The 20686-nt window shown below is 34.6% G+C and overlaps 1 protein-coding gene across 1 annotated transcript; it reads right to left on the reverse strand.

The window, feature by feature from the left end:
• Positions 1-68: 68 nt before the first annotated feature.
• Positions 69-19374, reverse strand: SLC25A31 (solute carrier family 25 member 31). The gene is made up of 6 exons (XM_011362131.1): positions 19131-19374; positions 11848-11975; positions 7489-7606; positions 5262-5416; positions 3562-3687; positions 69-263 (listed from the first exon to the last, which is right to left on the reverse strand). Exons 1-6 carry the CDS (start codon positions 19372-19374, stop codon positions 69-71), a joined length of 966 nt encoding a protein of 321 aa, XP_011360433.1.
• Positions 19375-20686: the final 1312 nt, after the last annotated feature.

A 20686-nucleotide genomic window follows, 5' to 3' on the forward strand; every position in this document is an offset into this window, starting at 1 on the left:
CAAAATGTATACAAATGGCAGCTATGTAATTTGTATGTTTAACAAGATAAATATATGCATTTAATGATTTAATCTCCTGATGAACTACCTCCAATATGAAAGAGTTCTTTAATTTTATCATATAATACCAACACTAAAGCACCCCCTGTACCACGAAGGACATTGGAGAAGGCACCACGAAAAAATGCATTGATTCCCTCACGTTGGTATATCTTCACAAAGCAGTCTAAAGTTCCTTTATATTGCCGTTCAGCCTCACCACTCTATAGAAAGAAAAATAGTTTCTTATTATCTTAATACTTTTTATCTTAAGATATATTTTATTCAGCACTAAGATAAAATTAACACTGTATTGAGTAAGTATGTTGAATTAATGGGCATATATTGAATATCATACCTAGTGGTTGGAGAATACTCCTATTTTTCAGGCACATTTGAAAACTGACCATATATTAGGCTTAACAAATTTAAAAAGATGGCATCACATACCATGATTTATTCGCTCGCTGCATTGCAATGAGGTGATAAATCAATAGCAAAAAAAGATAACTAGAAAAATACCTTATGTTTGGATATTAAGAAAACACATTTTAGAAAAGACTTAATATCTAATAACCACGAACTCAAGTAAATTTTTAAGATGCAGCTTGAGTGGTAACTTATAAAAAAATAATGACCTTGAAATATTAGAAAGGAAAGCCTGAAAATTAATGCGCAAACTAAACATTTTTAGAAAAAGAATAAACCTAAAAAAGTAGAAAAAAATAACCAGCAAAAATAAAGGAAAAAGAAAACAAATACAATAGAAAGCATAAAAAGCCAATAGTTATTTAAAATAATTTACTGACAAATTTCTGGAAATATAGTTTGAAGAAAAACAAGAAAGGGCCCTAAAATTATTAGAAATGGCCCCAAAATTATTAGAAATGGCAAAGGTAACATCACTGAAGATGATCCAGAAAATTAAGGGCAAGATGATATTATGGATAACTTCATGACAATTATTTTGAAAACTCAGAAGAAACCGATGAATTCCTTAAAAATCATAATTTACCAACAGAATAGAAAAAACTGGAATAAATTCATTACAGAAATTCAAATAGCTGTTGAAAATCTTCTCTTAAAGAAAACTACGTATCCAGATGGCTTTACATGTGAGTTTTACTAAACATTTAATGACATTTAATTCCAGTCTTATGTAATTATAAAGAGAAAAAATGGGAAGACTCCCCAACACATTTTATGAGGCTTGCATAGTCATGGTACCAAAACGAGAGTAGGACAATACAAGAAGGAAAAACTCCAAGCTGATATCACTGAAACATGGATGCAAAAATCCTGAACAAAAACAAGCAGCTCAAACCCAGTAAGGGATACAAAAAACAATACATCATGACCAAGCTGGATTTATCCCAAACATATAAGGTTGTTTTAGCTCTGGAAAATAGATTAATGCAATATAATATATTAACATTTGAAAAGAGAAAAATGTTATGATCATCTCAACAGATGTAGAAAACACATGACTGCCATTCATGTTTAAAAACTGTTATAACCAAAAGCAAAAAGTAACAGCAACAGCATGACAAAGGATAAGGACAAAAAACCCACGGCTAACCTTAAATTATATAACACTGAAGGCATTCTCTGTAAGATCAGGAGCAAGACAAAATTGCCAGTTATAATTTCTTTAACACTAACTGAGATCAAGAAAGGAAAGACAAGGAAATAAAAGGTATAAGATAGAGAAGGGGAATATCTGGTATTATTTGCAGATTATACACCTGTGTGTATAAAAAAAAATTCTTCAAAGTGTGTACAAATAGATTAGCTTTTGTAATATAGAGTGTAACAAAATTGTGGAATATAAAATGAAAATACAAAAATTAAAGAGTATCATTACAAGCTAAATAATGTCTCCACAAAATTCCTATACTAAAGTCCTAACCCCCAGTACACCTCAGAATATGACTATATTTGGAGACAGGATCTTCATAAAGGTAATTAAGAATAGATGAGCTTATTAGGGTTACTCCTCATCTTGTCTGGCCATCCTTATAAGAAGAGAAAGAGAAAGGACCATGGGAAGACATAGGACGAAGATGGCCATCTACAAGCCAAGGAGACAAGCCCTTAGAAGAAACCAACCCTGCTGAACGCTTGACTTGAACTTTTATCCTCCTGAACTGTGAGAAAATAAATTTCTGTTGTTTAAGTCACCCAGTCTATGGTACTTTGTTATAACAGCTCTAGCAATACACCAAATACATGAAAATAACAATCATTTTAACAGGAAATTGCAGATATCATGACCCTTTACAACACTTCAGTGTGCATTTTCTAAGGCTATTTTCTTACATACTCAAAGTATAGTTATCAAAATCAGAAAATTAAACATTGAAACACTACCATTTACGAATCCGCAGTTGATATGCAAATTAACTTTCCATTGTAAAAAGTTTTAAATGCATTCAACTAGAGCTAGATTTAGATCAAGAGGAAATGCAGATGTAAATGGGATCACTTTAAGGATAGTCCATGAATGAAGTAATAGGTTAGATATGCTTCACCCTCTCAGGTGGCCTACTGGGTTCTTCCAGTACCATTTTGTAGACATAAAATGAAGATAATAGTAGTAACTACACCTCATAGCATTGTTTTAAAAATTAAATTAGTTAAAAGGTAAAATGCTGAGGACAGTATCTGGCACGTTAAGCATTATATTACTTTTCTAGCTTTCCGGTGTCATTATTTTCACTTGCCCTCATGAAACTTATCATCTGAATACTCGACTACTTCTCAAGCATACATTTATGTATGTTTTTCCCCTCTGCTTAGAATATTCTCTCACTGGAGAAAAAGCCTATTTACTGAGATTTAGCTCTCCAAGAGGTCACGTCTGATCACTTTAAGCATCTGGGCACCCCTCCTCTATTGCATTCCTGGAACCTATGCACATTTCTATTTAAACCACTAACTGTATGCCTTCAGTACTATGCTAATAAATGTGGGCGCAGGTTCTACCTTATCTTATTTGTGTCACCATAGTTTTGCATAGATTAGGCGCTCAAATATTTGCTGAATAAATGAATGTAACAATTAAGAGGAATGGAGACTGAAGTATCAAAATTTGGGTTTGGGGATTTATATTTAGAACAGATCGTTTAAATTTCCATCCTTTGAGTTGAAAATAATTTACTTTTATTGCAAATGATGACACATATGTCAATAGCTGGTAACTGGGTTTATTCTATTTAATATTCAGTTAAGATAGACACACTCATTCAATCCCTGCCACCCCCCCATCCCCCCAAATAATATATGCTCCTCAAGTGGAAGGCATTTCTCTTCTGATAGACCAGGAAGGAGTTTTACTGGATGATGACTGTTTAAGGACAGGAAAAAGTACAAGACAGAACACAGCATACATTTATTTTTAATAAGTAAAACAAATGACCTATGCCTTTCAGCCAAAATTTCTCTAAAAGTTGAATAAATCATACCTCAATGTAAGTGATATTAGAAGACTCAAATAAGCCTATAAATAATAATATAAAATACCTGCATCATCATACGTCTTCTAACTGTATCAAAGGGATAAGAGAGTATTCCAGAGCATGTAGTCACAACTTGAGCAATGAAAAAGGAGACAAGAAATGGGGTTTCCTTTGGTTTTGGTAATAAGCCCTAAAAAAGAAAAATATCAATTAACCATCTAAACTTCTAAAACGTTTTAAATTCCTAAATCGAAAGATAATTCTTACAAATATTTGAATGGGGGCTCAATCACATTTAAAATGCAATAAGAAACACCTGGATTTAAGGTGGAAAGATTAAAATAATAGCCGGGTATCAGTAAGGAGAATGCCATACATGGCTTAAAAACATTTGAAAAAAAAGTATATTTACTATTATAATTGATGTTATTAATGGCACTGAAAAGTAGGAGAGATAGTAGTCAGTGACTAAAAAGCTTCTTCCACTGAGCTGAAAAAAAATGAAAGAATTCCTGCTATTATCATCAACAGATGATATCTGATAAGCAGCTTTAAAGCTCTAAGGTAGTGAAGAAACATTCCTAAATTTCACAACTACTACAGAGGATAATAAAGAGAAGCAGAGGGAGAGTACAAACCAATTTTTCTCTGATTAAATAGATAAAACATTCTGTAATGTCCATTAATTTATCAGTCTAAAAAAATAAACTACAAACTAAACATAATGTTACCACAATAAAAATGATATTCAACTACATTTATAGTAATGATGGAGGGTAGAGATAATATATAAAACTACTATAAAATTTCCTTCAACTTTTAATCTTACTTAGTAAATAATACTAATATTAATTGCATTGCTTCCTTTTGGAAACATTATCTCGTAGTGATTAAGAGCATAGGATTTTTGCTTGCCACTTAAATAAATTACTTAACCACTCCCAGGTTATTTATCTTTAGAACGGAAATAATAGAAGCTATTCTGTAACACTGTGAGGATGTAAACTACTTAACAAGGTTCCTAGAACTAAGTAATAGCTCAAAAAATGGTAGCCGTTATTAAATGTTTCTCTTTCTTATCTTACGGAAGTGCTATTAAAATCTGAAATAGAAGGCAAATTGATAAAACAATCTGGAGGATAGACCACAGAATCTGCCAGTACTCAATAGATATCTGAGATATAGTAGCATTTTTTTACATTTAAATAAGTAATTACAGTCTATGGCCATGCCGCCCTGAACATGCTCGATCTTGTCTGATCTCGGAAGCCAAGCACGATTGGGCCTGGTTAGCACTTGGATGGGAGACCACCTAGGAATACCAATACAAATAATTATACCTTACCTACTTTCCAAAAATGAAATAGTAAATTGAGTATTTGCATATAAAAAGTGATAATAAAGTGAATGTAAAAATCAGAAAAACTGTTGGAAGAAGCTTTCTATATGCCAAGATTTGATTATGATATAAGCCTAATTAGATGTTTCATATTTGCAACATGATGTATTGTAAGTCTTCCAGTACAAACAGCCCTAAAACTTAATGTTTAGGGTTATGTTTTATATCTAAAATCAGATCTACAACAGAGCTATAATTTAATTAGGTTATGGTGAAGTCATAATTAAACAGAATTCTATGTCTATTATTTCATCAATTTTGATTTCTATAATTAAAAGTAAACATATCTGCTGAACATATTACTAATTAGAATAAAAAGAAAAAAAACACATTTGTTTAATATATTAGTTAAAACCTCAAATTACCTTAACTGTGTCATATGCTCCAAAATAAGAGGCTCGGTACACAATGATGCCCTGTACTGAAACACCAAATCCTTGGTATAAACCAACAATTCCATCTGATTTTGCAACTTTCATAATACAGTCACCTAACCCCTTAAATTGTCGCTCTTCAGGACCTAAAATAAAGCCATTTAAAGTTTATTAACAGCATTATTTTTAAGTAAATACTTTAATTAAACATTTTATGGATTCAAAATATTTGGAATTGCCACTTAGAAATCTAACAAAAAAGGGCACAAATCAAAATCCTCCTATTCATTAAAAATAATTAGGATTTCAAGTGGTGTCTTAAAATTTTTTAACTGAAAATATTAATCTCTTACAAAAACAGTCTAATTCAAGCAATACAACTGGCTTAAAACATTTCAATAAAATTACCAGATGTTACTAGGAATATAATTACTAGGAATGCAGAAGTTTCTAATTTTCATTAGGAATGTAAAACACCACAAGTAGTTTCAGTTGAAGAGCAAAAAGACAGATAAAGTAAAAGATATAGCTTAAAACTAGTAACTTAAGGATCATTAATATTTTAGATGAAGTAAATTTTTCGAGTGTTTGTTGGTTTTGTCCTTATTTTCTCTTGATGTAGAACTCTGACAATATTTGAAAAATATTATATGTAGAATATTTCAATATGAACTATTCTAATTTTGAAAGAAAACAAAACTACAGAACTGTACATAAAGCAAGATACATGAGTTAATAATTTTACTTTCTTAGCAATAACAAGAAAATTTGGACTGCCAGTTAAATATGATAGAGTAAACTCATTTTCATCTTTGTTCAATCTGCTTCTCCATCTGAGGCATTTTCTCTGATTACTTATCTAAAATTGACACCACTCCCTTCTCCTAAACTTTTTTCATGGCATTTATTGCTAAGTGACAGTAAATTTTAGTCATTCATTTTTTATTACTTGTGTCCTCTACTAGACTATAAGGTACACAAGCCATGAGCTCCATGTCTTATACAGTCTGTGTGTGTGTGTGTATGTGTGTGAGACACACATACACATCTTGTATCTGAGACACGGCCTGGTTTATAGCGGGCACTAAAATAAATATTTATCAAGTGATTTTCTCTTCCCTTAAGACATTCTATTAAAACGATAATAGAGGAATAAAACAGAATGAAAGCCATATAAGCAAAGAGTAAATGACAAACAATAAAATCTACAAATTTTAGCACAATGGAAAGGAGAGGAGTGGTAACTCACTAAGTAAAGCAGAGAAAGACGAAACCTATTTTCTTGCAGAAGGAGATATTTTGAGAAGCGAGCCATTTGACCCCAATAACCTCAGAAAGACTTGGAAATTAGAGGAACTAAGTAATAATCTTGCGGTGAAAAACAAAGTAGCACCTGGGTGCTAAAAGTCCACAGCCTCATCTTGATTAGCCAAGTGACTCACTCCTCTGCCACCCTCAGGCTCCACTCGAATGGGGCCAATTGAGTTAACTTCCACAATTACTGAAAAGAGACTCACACAAAAAGTTACATTTTGTGAAATGTCAGATCATCAGGAATATAAGGTAATTTAAAAAAGGCACATATGAAAGGATCAGTTTGTAAGAGATAGATTTTTGTAAGAGCAATATTAGAAACTAGAATCCAGAGTAATGCTTTTAAAACTGAAAGAAAATAACCTGAAACCCAGAATTTTATATATGGCCAAGGATTAAGAGGATAAAACAGTTTTAGACATTCAAGATCTCAATTTATCTCCTATTCCACTCTTCTCAGAAGGCTCAGAAAGCTACCAAAGAGTATAATCTTCCAAAACAATGTTGTAACAAAATATATAAAGATATGATAAAATAAGTAAGGACAGAGGCAAAGGGAATCTCTAGGTTAAGAGTTATACATCTAACCCAAAGAGGAGTCATAATCGAGACAGGAATAAGTGCACAGAGAGATCTAGGAGGTGGCTCTCAAGGAAAAAAATGGAAGTAAGTTATAAGCAGTCTCTATGTTTGCTCTTTTGTTACTACAGTGTTCACTTTACCCTTCCTTCTTTTAAGGGAAAAGAAAGTAGTAGTAGTCTTTAGGCCGCATGACTCTACCATTTGGTTCAGAATAAAAATTTTAGATTGTATGTCTAACAGTGTCATTACAACATAACTCTACAATAAATACACTGTTTAAAATACAAAGAAGTAAGAGTTAGTATTTCTAAAAATCCCATACCTTTTCCAATATCAGCACCTAATCTGGTTCGGGCAAAATCTAGTGGATATACTACACATAAGGATGTTGCCCCAGCCGCTCCGCCAGAAGCCAAGTTTGCCAAAAACCACCTCCAGAACTGAAACATATTAATTAAAAAGTAGTTATTAAACTACAGAATCTGTTTAAAATTCTGATTTTTATAAAGATTAAAAAAGCTAGATTTACAAATTGCTTCTCTAAAGTAAACATCTATAACAACACATACCATGTTATCCAAAACACTCCTCTTCATGCCCACATAGCCTTTGTTTCTTACCATGCAGTCTGGAAGATACAGTTTAGATGCTGACATACCAAAATTCCGAAGCACTTTAATGGCCTCCAGCAAAAGTAGCCCAAATTAGCAAAAGAGGGCACATAAGATAATCATCTATTTAGACTATGTTTTTTTGTCAATAATAGTATTAGTTATGATCAAAATGTAAGGCATCTATGGAGGCTTTAGTTGTGCCCTTTTTGTGGTGGGGGGACAGCGATACTTCATAATGCTACAATTTTACTTTGTAATTTTAGGACAATTAAATTTAAGCAGCTCAAAAATATATGTATGTTATGTGCAAATGCTGACATGAAAATTGGCACAACTCAATGATAATGTAATTGAGTGGCATGTAAGTTAGGCATTATTGTTCACACGGGTTGTTATGGTTCTTTTGAAAAACATTTAAAATATGCCCTATTTAATTAGGTCCAGTAAACTGCTTTTCACCATCTAGAGATTACTGGAGAAGAAAGGAGTATTTAAATTGGAGTGGTTCTAGAAAATTCAAGGTACAAGGTCACTGTAACCACACAATGCTTTTAGTGCACAATATTCTAATCAGCTCAGTTTCTTGTTTTATTCTCTAGCTCTTATTTCCGATAATAGTTTTCCATCTCAGCTTTGGAACTCTCAATTTTCTCTTGTCTTAGAATGCCCTTCCTATTCCTTTTTCTGTTTTTTGTTTTTTTTAATGAAAAACTTATTGAATTATACTCTAATTCAAATTCAGTACTTCCTCCATGAAATCATATTATTTTTCAACAAATAATTCATCTCCCAGAGAATTAAAGGTGAATCATGTGCCAATATGTAAAATGTGTCAACATGTTCCGGATTTTCTTTTAAAATAGTATTTACAATCACTTTCTACTTTCAATTTATAATTATTTATGTACATGTCTCATCTTACTGCCTACAGACTAAATTTCTCAAGGCCAGGATTATTATTTTTACTTAACAACTTTAATGATATATTTATATGCCATGCATGCAAAGTATATAATTCAACAGATTGTTAGTAAAGTCAGATTTGTGCAACCACCACTAGTTTTGGAACATTTTTATCACCCCAGAAAGACATCCTGTACCCATAGCAATCAACTCTACATTCTTCCCCTACTTCCCTGGAGCCCTGAGTAACCATTAAGCTACTTTCTATCTCTATAGATTTGCCTTTTCTGGACATTTCCTCTCCATGGAATAACACAATATATAGTTGTTGTGACTAGCTTCTGTCATTTAGCATAATGTTTTCAATGTTTACCTACCCTGTAACATGTATTAGTACTTCATTCACTTTTATTGCCAAATAGTATTCTATTATACAGATTTACCACATTTTATCTGTCCATTCATCAGTTTACTTCACAAAGCAAGTCATGGGCCTAACCCAGAGTAATAGTAATGTATTCAATAAATATTTGTTTAATGAAAGGTACTAGGAATGCCACTTACTGTCGTCAGATTCCTATGACTCCTTTTTTTTTAAGTGAAACTCTTAAGTTCTGTATAGGTAGCCATGTTTCATAACTGCACAGAGATAATTAAATCAGGAGACTGCATTTGATCCCATGGTACCTAATCCATAGTCTAACAGATGATCTATAACCTGGTAGAAAAAGATGTGCTGGGCCAGAGTCTATTTCTTGGGAATTCGACTATAGAAATGCTATGCCAGTTAGCAGTAAGGACAGAAATGAGAAAAGTATAAAATGACTTAGTTTAAGTCTCGGTCTACTATAAGACTGTTGAAAGCTATAGATCCTCTTTCAATAAAAATGACATATGTATAAACATACTTTTAGTGTTAAGCATGCATGGATCTTAGGTAAAGAACTCTGACCTTCTGAAAGGTCAGAAGGGACCACTATGATATTAACAGTGAACTTAAATAAAATATAGATAAGTAAAAAAGGTGGGATGAGAAAACAGCAAATACACAAAAAAGCAGATACTGTGAGAGAGAGAGAGAGACCAAGTAAATAGGGAGACAAAGATAAGGAGCATAGTTTGATTCCTAGAGCCGCCTCTGGTTCAAACTCCAGTGCCAGTATATCATCCAATACTTTTTTTTTCTTTTTAGAGCGGTAACTGTTTTAACTCTCTGCTTCTTACAATCAAACGGATATGCAGCATAAAAAAACTTCATAAAGTGCATCTCAAGTTCTGGTTAACTTTCTTTCTAGATTAGAGAAATGACTTTCAGATCAATGACTTTCAGGATGGTTGATCATATAATGTATTATTCAAACCAGGACACTTCTGATTGTGAAAATGGGGCCTATGAATAAAATGACACACACGGGCATAACATGTATAAATAATATGGCCAGCCTACTGATAGAAGAAGGCAGGGGAGAAAGAAGGGAAGGAGGGAGGGAGAGAGGAAGGGAGAAAACAAGGAAGAGGGAGGAAAGGAGGAGAGGGAAAAAAGCAGTTAAGAATCTATGCTGAATGATAATCCTGCATTTATCTGTGTAACAAATGCAGTCTGCCCCTCCACATTGAGCTTAAAAATAAAACAGATCCAGGAGACATGGTATGTCATTATAAGTGAGTTTCAGTTATTACCAGTTAGTAATTTCAGATACTACTATGCTGTAAAAGGAGAGGGCATGGAGACGAATCAAGAAGGGAGAGGAAGATGCAAGAAAAGTCTGAGGGTTTTGGAGGAAAATAATCCTGTTTATTTTCAACTGCTGATAAGTAGATACTGTATGAACAGACTCAATGATGCACAAAAAAAAGAAATGCCTGAGGACCAAAGTTCTTTCTAACGAAGAACTTTTTCTAACTTGCCTTCTGTCAAGGGTTGTGTTAGAAGCTGCTAAAGTGCGGCAGAGAAACATTTTATACCCAGCTTTAGCTAAGGCTCATCCATCTAGTCACCTCAGCTGAGAGAGGAACAGAATGTTGAAGGATGAGTTTGAGAGTTAGGAAGACAGAACAAATGACTTGGGCAGGTGCTGTATGCTCTGAATACCTTACCTCTGAAGGTGAGGTGAAAATTCAAAGAAACAATATATAGTAGACAGACACTTTCCTACCATATTTCCTTTTTTAAAAAACTTTGATTTCAAGATAATTGCAGATTGACATGCATCGTAAGAAATAAGACAGAGGGAGTCTGTAAACTCTTCAACTAATTCCTCCCGATGGTAATATCTAATGTAACTACAGCAGAGTAAATAAACATTGATTAAAAGCTACCTTGTTTGGATCTCTCCAGTTCTGCATACACTCACTGTATGTGTGCATTTAGTTTTATGTAATTTTATCACATATGCAGATTCATGTGACCACTGCCGCACACCGCTGCTTTTAACTAATCTGCTAGGACAGCCTGGCTTGTTGGTTAGGGGAGGAGGAAAAGAGAGACTTTGAAAAGGTAAAGAGAAAACCTTGAGGATAATGTAGTATATATAGTTTCTAATGGAGAAAACAAAACAGAGAACAGGACAAATGACATATAGTTTGTATGAGGAGGAAATTTTGAAACTAGATTTTGTAACTGTGGGAATGATTACATCAATGATTACCTTTGTGATAAAAAAAAAAGAGAATTCTTGAACTTAAATTTATCTTTTTCCTGTTTTGTTTGATTTGATCTTCCTAAGCACTTTAATCTCAGCTAAATAGATCTTACAGAGGAAACAATTTACTTTTCTATAGAATAAATTACCTTGAAGGTAGAAATACGTATCTCTTGACTTTTTATTTGCTTAATAAAAGCAAATAAAATGCTGAATTTCTCTAGTGTAGAATAGTGATTATAAAATGTAAATTACATTAAAATCAATATTTATTCAGAGAAATATTACCTTGGGACAAAATATCCCTTAATTTTTAAAATTGTGTTAAAAGGTTTGGAGAAACTTGTAAAAGTTAATATAATTCTGTTTTTCATATGTAAGTTCTATAACACATATTATAATGTTAAGTTACTATGTTTTATGTTTTTCATGACTTGAGAAACTCCTCCCCAAATAAAACATCACAAGTAGATAAATCCAACTATTTCTTAGAAAATTTTAGACATACTAAAATATACTTGCCTGTTTTTCTTTATTAACTCCAGACATAAAAAGTTGTTTGTATTTGTCCTTAAAAGCAAAATTTAGAGCTTGTGTTGGAAAATAACGGATAACATTTGCCAAATTGCCACGCCAATAACTGAAGAAACCTACAAAAGAAAATATACTGAAAATAAATTTGTATTATTTAAAAATTCCTATAGTTTTCATAGACTTAGCTATTTGAACTATCTAAAACTAAATCCCTTTCTCATAAGAAAAAATAAAGTTTATGGGTCTCAAGTGAAGAAAAAAGGCAATGTTAACACATGTACCTCATTGGGATTTTGTTAATTTCCAATAAAGTCTTGAATACCTGAGAACCTAAGGAAAACATTATCAGTTGAAGGGCTCGCACACTTGCTTATTCATTCATTCATTTGTTCATTCATTTATTTATGGTGACATTGGTTAACAAAATCCAACAAGTTTCAGCTGTACATTTTAACAGTAAGGCATATATATATTTATATATATACAAATATATATAAATATATATAAATATATATATTTACACTGTGTGTTCACCTCCCTCAGTTAGATTTCTTTCTGTCACCACATATTTGACCCCCTTTACCCCGTCTACCTCCCCGCTCTCCTCTGCTAACCACTAGTCTATAGTCCATGTCCATGAGTCTGTTTGTCCTGTTCATTTGTTGCTTTTAGGTTTATACCCCACATATAAGTGATATCATGTGATTTGCAACTTTTTCTGTCTGGCTTATTTTGCTTAGCATGATTATCTTGAGGTCCATCCATGTTGTCACAAATGGCAGTATTTCATCTCTTCTTATGGCTGAGTAATATTCCATTGTATATATATGTACCACAGCTTCTCTTTATTAGTAGAAGAACAGAGCTCAGGAGTATCTATCAGAAAAGCTAGTAACCCTTAGCTTTATTTCCAAACCAAGATATACAATTTCTACAGTGGTAAGGCTAAAACAAAAGTTTTTATACATATTTATGAGAATGAAAAGGGAATAGAAGAGTTTGAAGCATCCTTATCTTTATGTTCTGGAACCTAGACAGAAAAGGGATAAATTTACAATTAAAGGCAGTCTCCAGAGGCCTGATGGAGAGAAACTTTCAAGGTCAATAATCTTCTCATTTCAAAGCTCTATGGAATGACCAATCCTAGTATGTGTTGACCTTATAATTCAAAGCTGCCTTTATAATCCAGAGCTAGAATGCAATAGGCTAGCTCTTCAGTAGCCACGTTGTTTTTTACGAGATGGTAAATTGTCAAATGGTTTGATCTTGCTCCTGTGAATAGGATGCTGCTAGTCTCAGCTTGGAGAATACCCAAAATAAGATATTTATCTTCTAAAGATTCAAATGAAAATAATTTCAGCTGACTGGGCTAGTGCTCAGAAACCGAAAATTAAATTAGATAAGTACACAGAGGGAAAGATATTTGTTAAATAAATATATTTAGTGGGGAAAAAAAAACCCAGACTCTTGGTGAATCCTAAACTGAATATAAAGCAGTTGCACAAAGATAATTAAAAGCATATTTAATAGCCAAAAAATAATCTTCTCAGTACTCACAACTGATTCAGTCTTTACCAGTGCATTCAACATCTAATGGAAATAGTTACCATTTCCTATGCATTTAATACCTGCCAGGAACTGGCAAAGGCTCTATATGTATATTTCATTTAATCATCACATTGTTTGTGATGTGGGTTCTCCAACAGCCCCCATTTTATACATGTACAAACTGAAACTCTAAAAAGTTTAAAAACTATCTAAGGATATGGTTACCAAGTAACCAAACCAGGATTTAGAATCAGATCTTCCATCTGATTCCAAAGCTCTAATCCAGGTTTGAGTTTCTGGAGGAACTGCTTTTCATTTAACCCTTATAAATCGCCCATGAGGTAGGTATCATTAGTCTCTTCATCTTAAAGATGAAGAAATGAGTTCCTCAGACAGATTACAAAAATCTACTCTCTGTGTAATGTACGCAGAGGGAAGCAAAATTTGCCACCTCAAATCATGTCTCTGGCATGAGGATTATTTTGGGCTGATTATTTTAAGGAAACAAGGCTCAGGAAGTTTTTCTTCTTACTTTCCCTTTAATTACCAGAAAGAATATAGAGAGGGCTTGTTCCAGGAAAAGAACTATCACTAGAGATAACAACAAAGCATTTTGGGGGCTAGCTATGGTAAGCTGAGGAGCTGGGCAGGATCTTTTTGTTCAAAGTCCTCTCTGTGTCCCATTGTCTCAGCATGGTGCAACAAACGTTTGTTTACCAAACATTTGCTTTTCCCATCTTCCTGTAAATTGTTCCTCTCCTTTAAAGTCCCAGAACCCTAGACTCTTCTCCTTAGCTCAGAATGGCATATAAGCCTCAACTGTGCAACTGACTGCCTGTGGTTCTCAGCTTCTTAAGGGTTGCTGTGCATATGTAATTAAATTTGTTTTTCTCCTGTTAATCTGTCTTCTGTTCATTTAATTATTAGATCATCCAAAGAACCTAGAAAGGTAGAAGGAAAAATCTTCCTCCTCTATACAAGTTTATCTCACATACAGTCACAAATGAACATCAAGAATATGTATTTGTAAATTTAGGAATGCATACGTAACAATTAAAGAGTTAAAATTTATTGAGCATTAACTATACAATAGGCACACGGCTGAATATTTTATAGGAATTATCTTGTTTAAACCTCATAACTACTATATCATCATGTAGGTGCTATTATTATATTAAACATACAACTGAAACTGAGGAAATTGAGTCTGAGAGGCTAAATGAAAATGGTTCAAGGTCGCAAGATAAGGAAGGGGAAGGCTGGGACTTGATTCCAGATGTGACTCCAGACTTAGAGCTATTAAATTTCTACTGCCTCGCTATAAAAATCCATCCTCGATAAAAACGGTAGTATTTTCTGGTCAGAACAAAAAGAAGGGAAAAGTAAGAGTTATGCAAATGTAGGAGTATTTTGACTCTCTAGTTATATAGAATAAAAAGACAGTTTCCTAATATATAATCACAAAATTGGTAGAGAAAAACATAGATATTGTGGTATCTTTAATAATAGCAGAATAGCTAAATTTTTGACTTAATTGCCAAGAAAAAATAATCTCTTCAGAATTAAGGGAAAAGAAAATAAGATCTACTCTAAACTTAATTCAGAGAAAATAATTAAGAATTAAAACAGATGGAAAAAAGTCCCTGGGCCATTTACTGGTCAACATACTAGCTAAGAAAGATAAAGCTGTGTGTGTTTGGATCTATACTCTAGTCAAGTGGGACCCAACATGTTTTGACAGTATGCCTGTCAGTAAAAATATATGTAGTTAGCATGACTCACAAATATGTATATATTTTTTAAAAAAGTTATATACCTGTGCTACTATACTATACTACCCCATAATGTACATTTTTAAGACATACCCAAAATAGAAGTTAAAGGATGAGGTAAAGATTCTTCATTTCAAAACCTTTAATTTGGTACCTAGTGCTTAGCAGACCTGCTGGGGATAGCACTAGGAACAAAGTTCTTGATCTTATAGTTTTTATTTTGAGGAAGAAGGGCCAGGGAGAGAGACAATGAACATATAAATATGGCAGGTGGCCATAAGAACAAAAACAATAGTATACGGAGAAGGGCTAGTTAGAAAGGGTGCTTGTGGAAAACGTCTAGCTAGGAAATTAGAGCATAAATAATCATTTATTTGAACAGTTAAAAAACAGTATTTTCAGATAGCTTGCTAATTATGATATTTTCATACCATCATTTGTTATACCTCTCAATACACTCTTAAGGTGAGGTTCGTCCTTAAGTATACATGAATATATTTCAAATAGTCTTCTTGATAATTTCAAATATTCGAATAGTCTACTTGTCTCTATAAATCTACTTAATTAAGCAAATATAAACTATGTTCATTATATAATTAAGGAGTAGTGACTGTCATCCTCTCTACACTGTGTAATTCCTACTCTTTTAAATGCCTTAGTGTCCTGTGATATGTAACTGACATTTTGCCCAAGCATAGCTATCAGTGCTAATTCAAATACTAAATATCAGTAGTTTCTTTTCCCATTTTATTTAAATAATGCGACAACCTAATGTTTTCTTTCCATCCTCCAACATATCATCTTCAAGATACAAAAGCCTGACTGCTCTAGCCTTCAGAAAAATAAGCTTAGAAAAGTTCAGAAAAAAAGGAGCTGATGAACTCATGGCCAGGAACTCATAAAAGAGTTCCTTCCTGTAAGCTCTTAAAAATGACACTCATAGGTCAGCTCTTTAAAGGGCTATGTTCACAATATTTTAAATAAAAGTTATTTCAATTAAGAATATATTTACATACACATATTTTGCTCAGTGAAAAATCATAGCAACTGTGGTGATTTTAGCAATGATTTGTCTTTTTGCTTCTCTACATTTTCTAATTTTCTACAATAAACATGCATTATCTGTGTAATAAAGGTTTAAACAGTATTAAAAGTGCACATACCAACTAAAGAATAAGTAAATCTTTAAGAATAGCGTAAGTCAGGATAAATCCAGAAGCTTTCATCATCCAAGAAAATCTTATAAAAAATATCAAGGACACAGAAAGAGATGTTCAAAGCTATGTTCAGAGCAAGAATGAGGAGCTCTATCTTTGGAGTGGAAAGAAAGCAGAGATTAGGTAAGAAGAGTGAGGGAATATCTAGTTGTGCTTTCTGAGTACATGTCTATTAGACTCATTAGTCTAGGGGTAGGTTAAAGTTAGAAAGGAAAAGTTAGTAAAATTAGAGCAAATCAAAAAGAGAAACTTCAGAACATTTAAAATGGCGATGTGTCTTCACTTTCAAAAAAGTGACAGAATGTAAACTGCAGAAAATAAGAATCTCAAAATCTGATTGCCTAGTACAGTTTCCAAATCATCTAGCACCATGATTCTCAATCCTACCACCATGCTCAAGCCCTCTCTATATAAGTATTTATTGTGAATACTTTACTATCTAGAAATAGACTTCAAAGACAATGACCTCTTTAACAATTCAAACAAAGTCAATATAATGCCCTCACTGTGATAGAGAAATTTATAATAATATATGTATTTTAATTAGTAAACTGAAGGATGACCATACTATATGCATAATAGATGCTTGCTTCTACTTATAATGAATCAGTTATACTTAAGATACACATTGACATTTTGAAAAAAGTGTTTAATACATATATTTGTATGTATATATGTACAATCATCAGAAATTCAATAGTTACAAATGCAGATGATATAAGTGGTGACCAAATATGACAAGCAGAGTTATTGACATGAGTTTTCACAATGAAGAACTCAGTAAAATTCTCAACAAAACAAAGTACACTCTTCCCTCTACTTACATGGTAGCTGCATTACTGGAATCAGCGTATACTAGAACTATGCCCCAGATAGGTTGCGTTTGTAAGTAAATAAGAATTAGGTTCGAGACTCAGCTAATCATTTAAGTTTCACTGCTATATGAATGTCCAGTGGGAGATCTTTCAGGATGCAGGATAAGTCTTTGTTGTGTAGGACTGGACATGTATAGCAGAAGGATGTTTTAGCTTCCCTGGCTTTCACCTTTCACATCATTGCAATTAAAGATTGCATCTCTATCTATGTGCTAAACAAAAAATTCCCCACAAATTTCCAAAAAAGCCCCTAAGTGGCAATATTATCCCCGTTGTCAATTACTAACCTCTTGGCATAGAATATATACTGTGGTGTAGCCATAACAAGGCCTCATATATAAGAATGAAAACCATCTCAAGTTCTGCTATGATCATCTCATCTTTGAAGGTATAGAAAGCAAGAAACGGAATACTATGCAGAATGATCTCAATTTGCAAGAGTCATATTGAACATCTTGGTTTAAGTATTACAAAAAACATTTAAAATAGAAAATAACTTAGCACTGGTCAGCAAATCTGACCAGAATATTTAGCTTTACTTGTCTAAATATTTTGAGCAGATTAGCTAATATTAGAGTGATCCTTACTTCTCTGAAGATGTCTTAAAATATAAACCAAGGAGAGATAGGTTCCAACTTTTCCTGTAAAAATCTTGGGGGAAATGAGAAGCTTGCTCTGCTAAAATAAATCGGGTGGGGAGATGTAAACCACTACTTATGAAAGACCTGAGCTCAGCTCCCAGATGGGCATTCAAAATTCACAGTTTACATGATGCCTAAGAATCTACCTTGAACCCAAATACCGTACCTAACAGGCTGAGTTGTAACCACATCCCTAGAGAGAGAATGTTTTTTTTGTGGGAGAGTAACCTACCCCTAGACTTAAGAGTGGAAGAAAGAATTGTACTGGAGTTGAAGCCACTTCATTTCTTGTTCAGAACACACAATAAGCCTATTTCCTTTTTTCAAGTTTGTATAGTTTTCAACTGAATCCAACATGAGTGGATTATAGAAGACTTCTGATAAATTTATCCTCATATCCACTAAGCAAACTTAGGAGTCATTCTATATAAGGGCATTTAATGGTTAACAAAGCACTTTCATTATTTATTCCTTGAAATCATTTCAATATTACAGAAAAAACAATAAACGAAAATATCAAAAATTTAAAGACAGGGTCTGATGGAAAAGAAAATTTGGTAATACTAATCCTGTCTTTATTTAAAAATCTGATATTTTGCTCATCTTGGGTTTTTAAAGTATACAGCATTAAAATATTATTTGTCTTTATTGAGTTATTTTGTGACACCGCCCCTCAAATTTGTGCAGAGGTAATTGCTCTTAAGTCTTACCCTCGGTCTTCAGTAATTCTCAAGAATAAACAGAACTTCTTTTCACTGAATAGGGAGCCGAGTACGGGGAGGCCCCAAAGTTTCTATATTTGGAATACTTCTCAAACGTATTATTTCAACAAATAAACAACTTAAAGTACCTATTAACATACAGCCAAGTGCCTAATGGCATCTCCCCCAATCCTGGGAGGTCAACCACTGCTTTCTAAGCTAAGCGCCAGGTGTGCCAACATGTAAATTCTGCTGCGAAATAGAAATTTAGAGAGAGAAGGTGGTAGTCTCCCCCACAGCAGGCCTGGCCACGCGCAGGCCTTCTTGGCCCTGGGGAAGCAGAGCCCCTGAGACTGGTTAAGAAATTGAATTCTTGAAGGTGAAAAAACAAACTCATCACCCACCAACAGTCAATGGCTGGCCATGGTGCCCGCAATCAGCCCCTCCTGGCCCACCCCTTACTGGGAAGCTGACCCGGCGCAGGGAAGAGGATGGCTCCGCGGCCGCCCATACGCACCCTGCTCGCGGGGAATCCGCACCAAGCAGTCCACTATGCCTTTGTACTGCGTCTCGGGGCTGATTTGCTTGGACGAGGCCTGCACCTGCAGCAGCAGCTTCACCCGCTCGATGGGCGCCACCGCCGTCTTGGACACAGCCGCCGCGACCCCACCCACTAACAGGTCCTTCCCGAAGGATGTGGCGTCAAAGAGCTGCTTTCCCGCCTTCTTCTCCAGCTTCTTTTTCGGGGGGTCACGCTGCATGGTGGGACGACGGATGTAAAAATGGGCAGCAGCAGGTCAAAACGAGCGCAGGAGCGGCGACAAAAGGGAGCAGAAAACCGCTTCAGCGCCGTCGTGGCGGGAAAGTGGCGCTTAGGACGCCGGGAGGTCAGCGCAGCGCGGGGGCAGCTGGGAGCTGCGCAGGCGCGTCCGAGCGCCTCCAACCGCCTCCCGCCACCTGGCGCCGGCCACGTGACTGCCGACACGTGGCTCCTCACGCGCGGTTCTACGCTGGCGACTCTCCCTGCCTGGCTTTCCCTGGCTTGGGGCAGGGTCCGGCACCCGTGGGTTCTGAGCCGGGAAGACGCAGGAAGGGACCCAGGTGAGGTATTTCTGTGTTAGCGTAGTTAGCGGCCAAAACTAAAACAGAACAAAACCGAACCTGAGGGATTAACCGAGTTTAGTTTTAGTTTCCAGGGTTATCCTCCCGTTTTCCTTAGAAATTGCTTTAAGCTCTGCTTTTAACAGCAGTCATTTGTCTAGTTACGGTTTTGCCGATTCCTCTCACAACACCCCCGCCCCCCCCCCCCCCCCCCCCCAAATCCAGCATAATTCGACGTTCTCCTTTCTCCTTTATTTTTTTTGAAATTGTTCTGTATAGAGCAGTGATTCTCAGTCTGGACTGCACAAATGAGACAGAGTGGCATTTAATTTTGTTTAATGTTTGGGCTTAGGGAATTTTAATGTGTAATTTACCAGTGAGTGACCTTTTCTAGAACAGTGAGTGGTTCACAGACTGTTCTCATTTTAGGACCCCTTTTCACTCTTAAAAATTATTTAAGACCACAAAGAAGCTTCTGTTTTTGTGTTACATATATTGATATTTATTGTTTCAGAAGCTGAAACAATTTTAATATTTATTTAAATACATATTTTAAAATATATTTTCTTAGATGTGAGGATAGCCTTGTTTTATATTTTCGAAAATGTAATGTCCGACTGTATAAAAGACAGCTGGATTTATATAACTGCTTTTCAGTCAGTCTGTTGAAATGTCACACATCTTGTAGCCACTGGAAAACTCCACTTTTACTGATAAGGAGAGTAAAACTGGCAGATGATGTCTTAGTATTACTAAGAAAAGTTTTGACCCCATGCAGTCCCAGACGTCTTGGTGACACCTACGGCACTCCCATACCACACTTGTGAGAACTCACCTGAGGCTTATCAGATGACTTTGGGCAAGAATACTCAGTAGATACACATCAATCTTGCACATCATGTCTGTCTCTTATTTCCTCCCACCTCACTTTTTTCCATTAGTATATCCTAGAGGTCTCTCTATAATAGCATA

Source organism: Pteropus vampyrus, unplaced genomic scaffold (assembly GCF_000151845.1).
Source record: "Pteropus vampyrus isolate Shadow unplaced genomic scaffold, Pvam_2.0 Scaffold73, whole genome shotgun sequence".
NCBI lineage: Eukaryota > Metazoa > Chordata > Mammalia > Chiroptera > Pteropodidae > Pteropus > Pteropus vampyrus.

Excerpts from the sequence above, each read along its gene's own strand:
- SLC25A31 (XM_011362131.1), bottom strand. The coding sequence starts at position 19,374 with ATGCAGCGTGACCCCCCGAAAAAGAAGCTGGAGAAGAAGGCGGGAAAG. Across the intron at positions 7,607-11,847 it reads GAGTTAATAAAGAAAAACAG|TTCTGGAGGTGGTTTTTGGC; the intron begins GCAAGTATATTT and ends AATATGTTTCAG. Across the intron at positions 264-3,561 it reads GAAGACGTATGATGATGCAG|AGTGGTGAGGCTGAACGGCA; the intron begins GTATTTTATATT and ends TTCTTTCTATAG.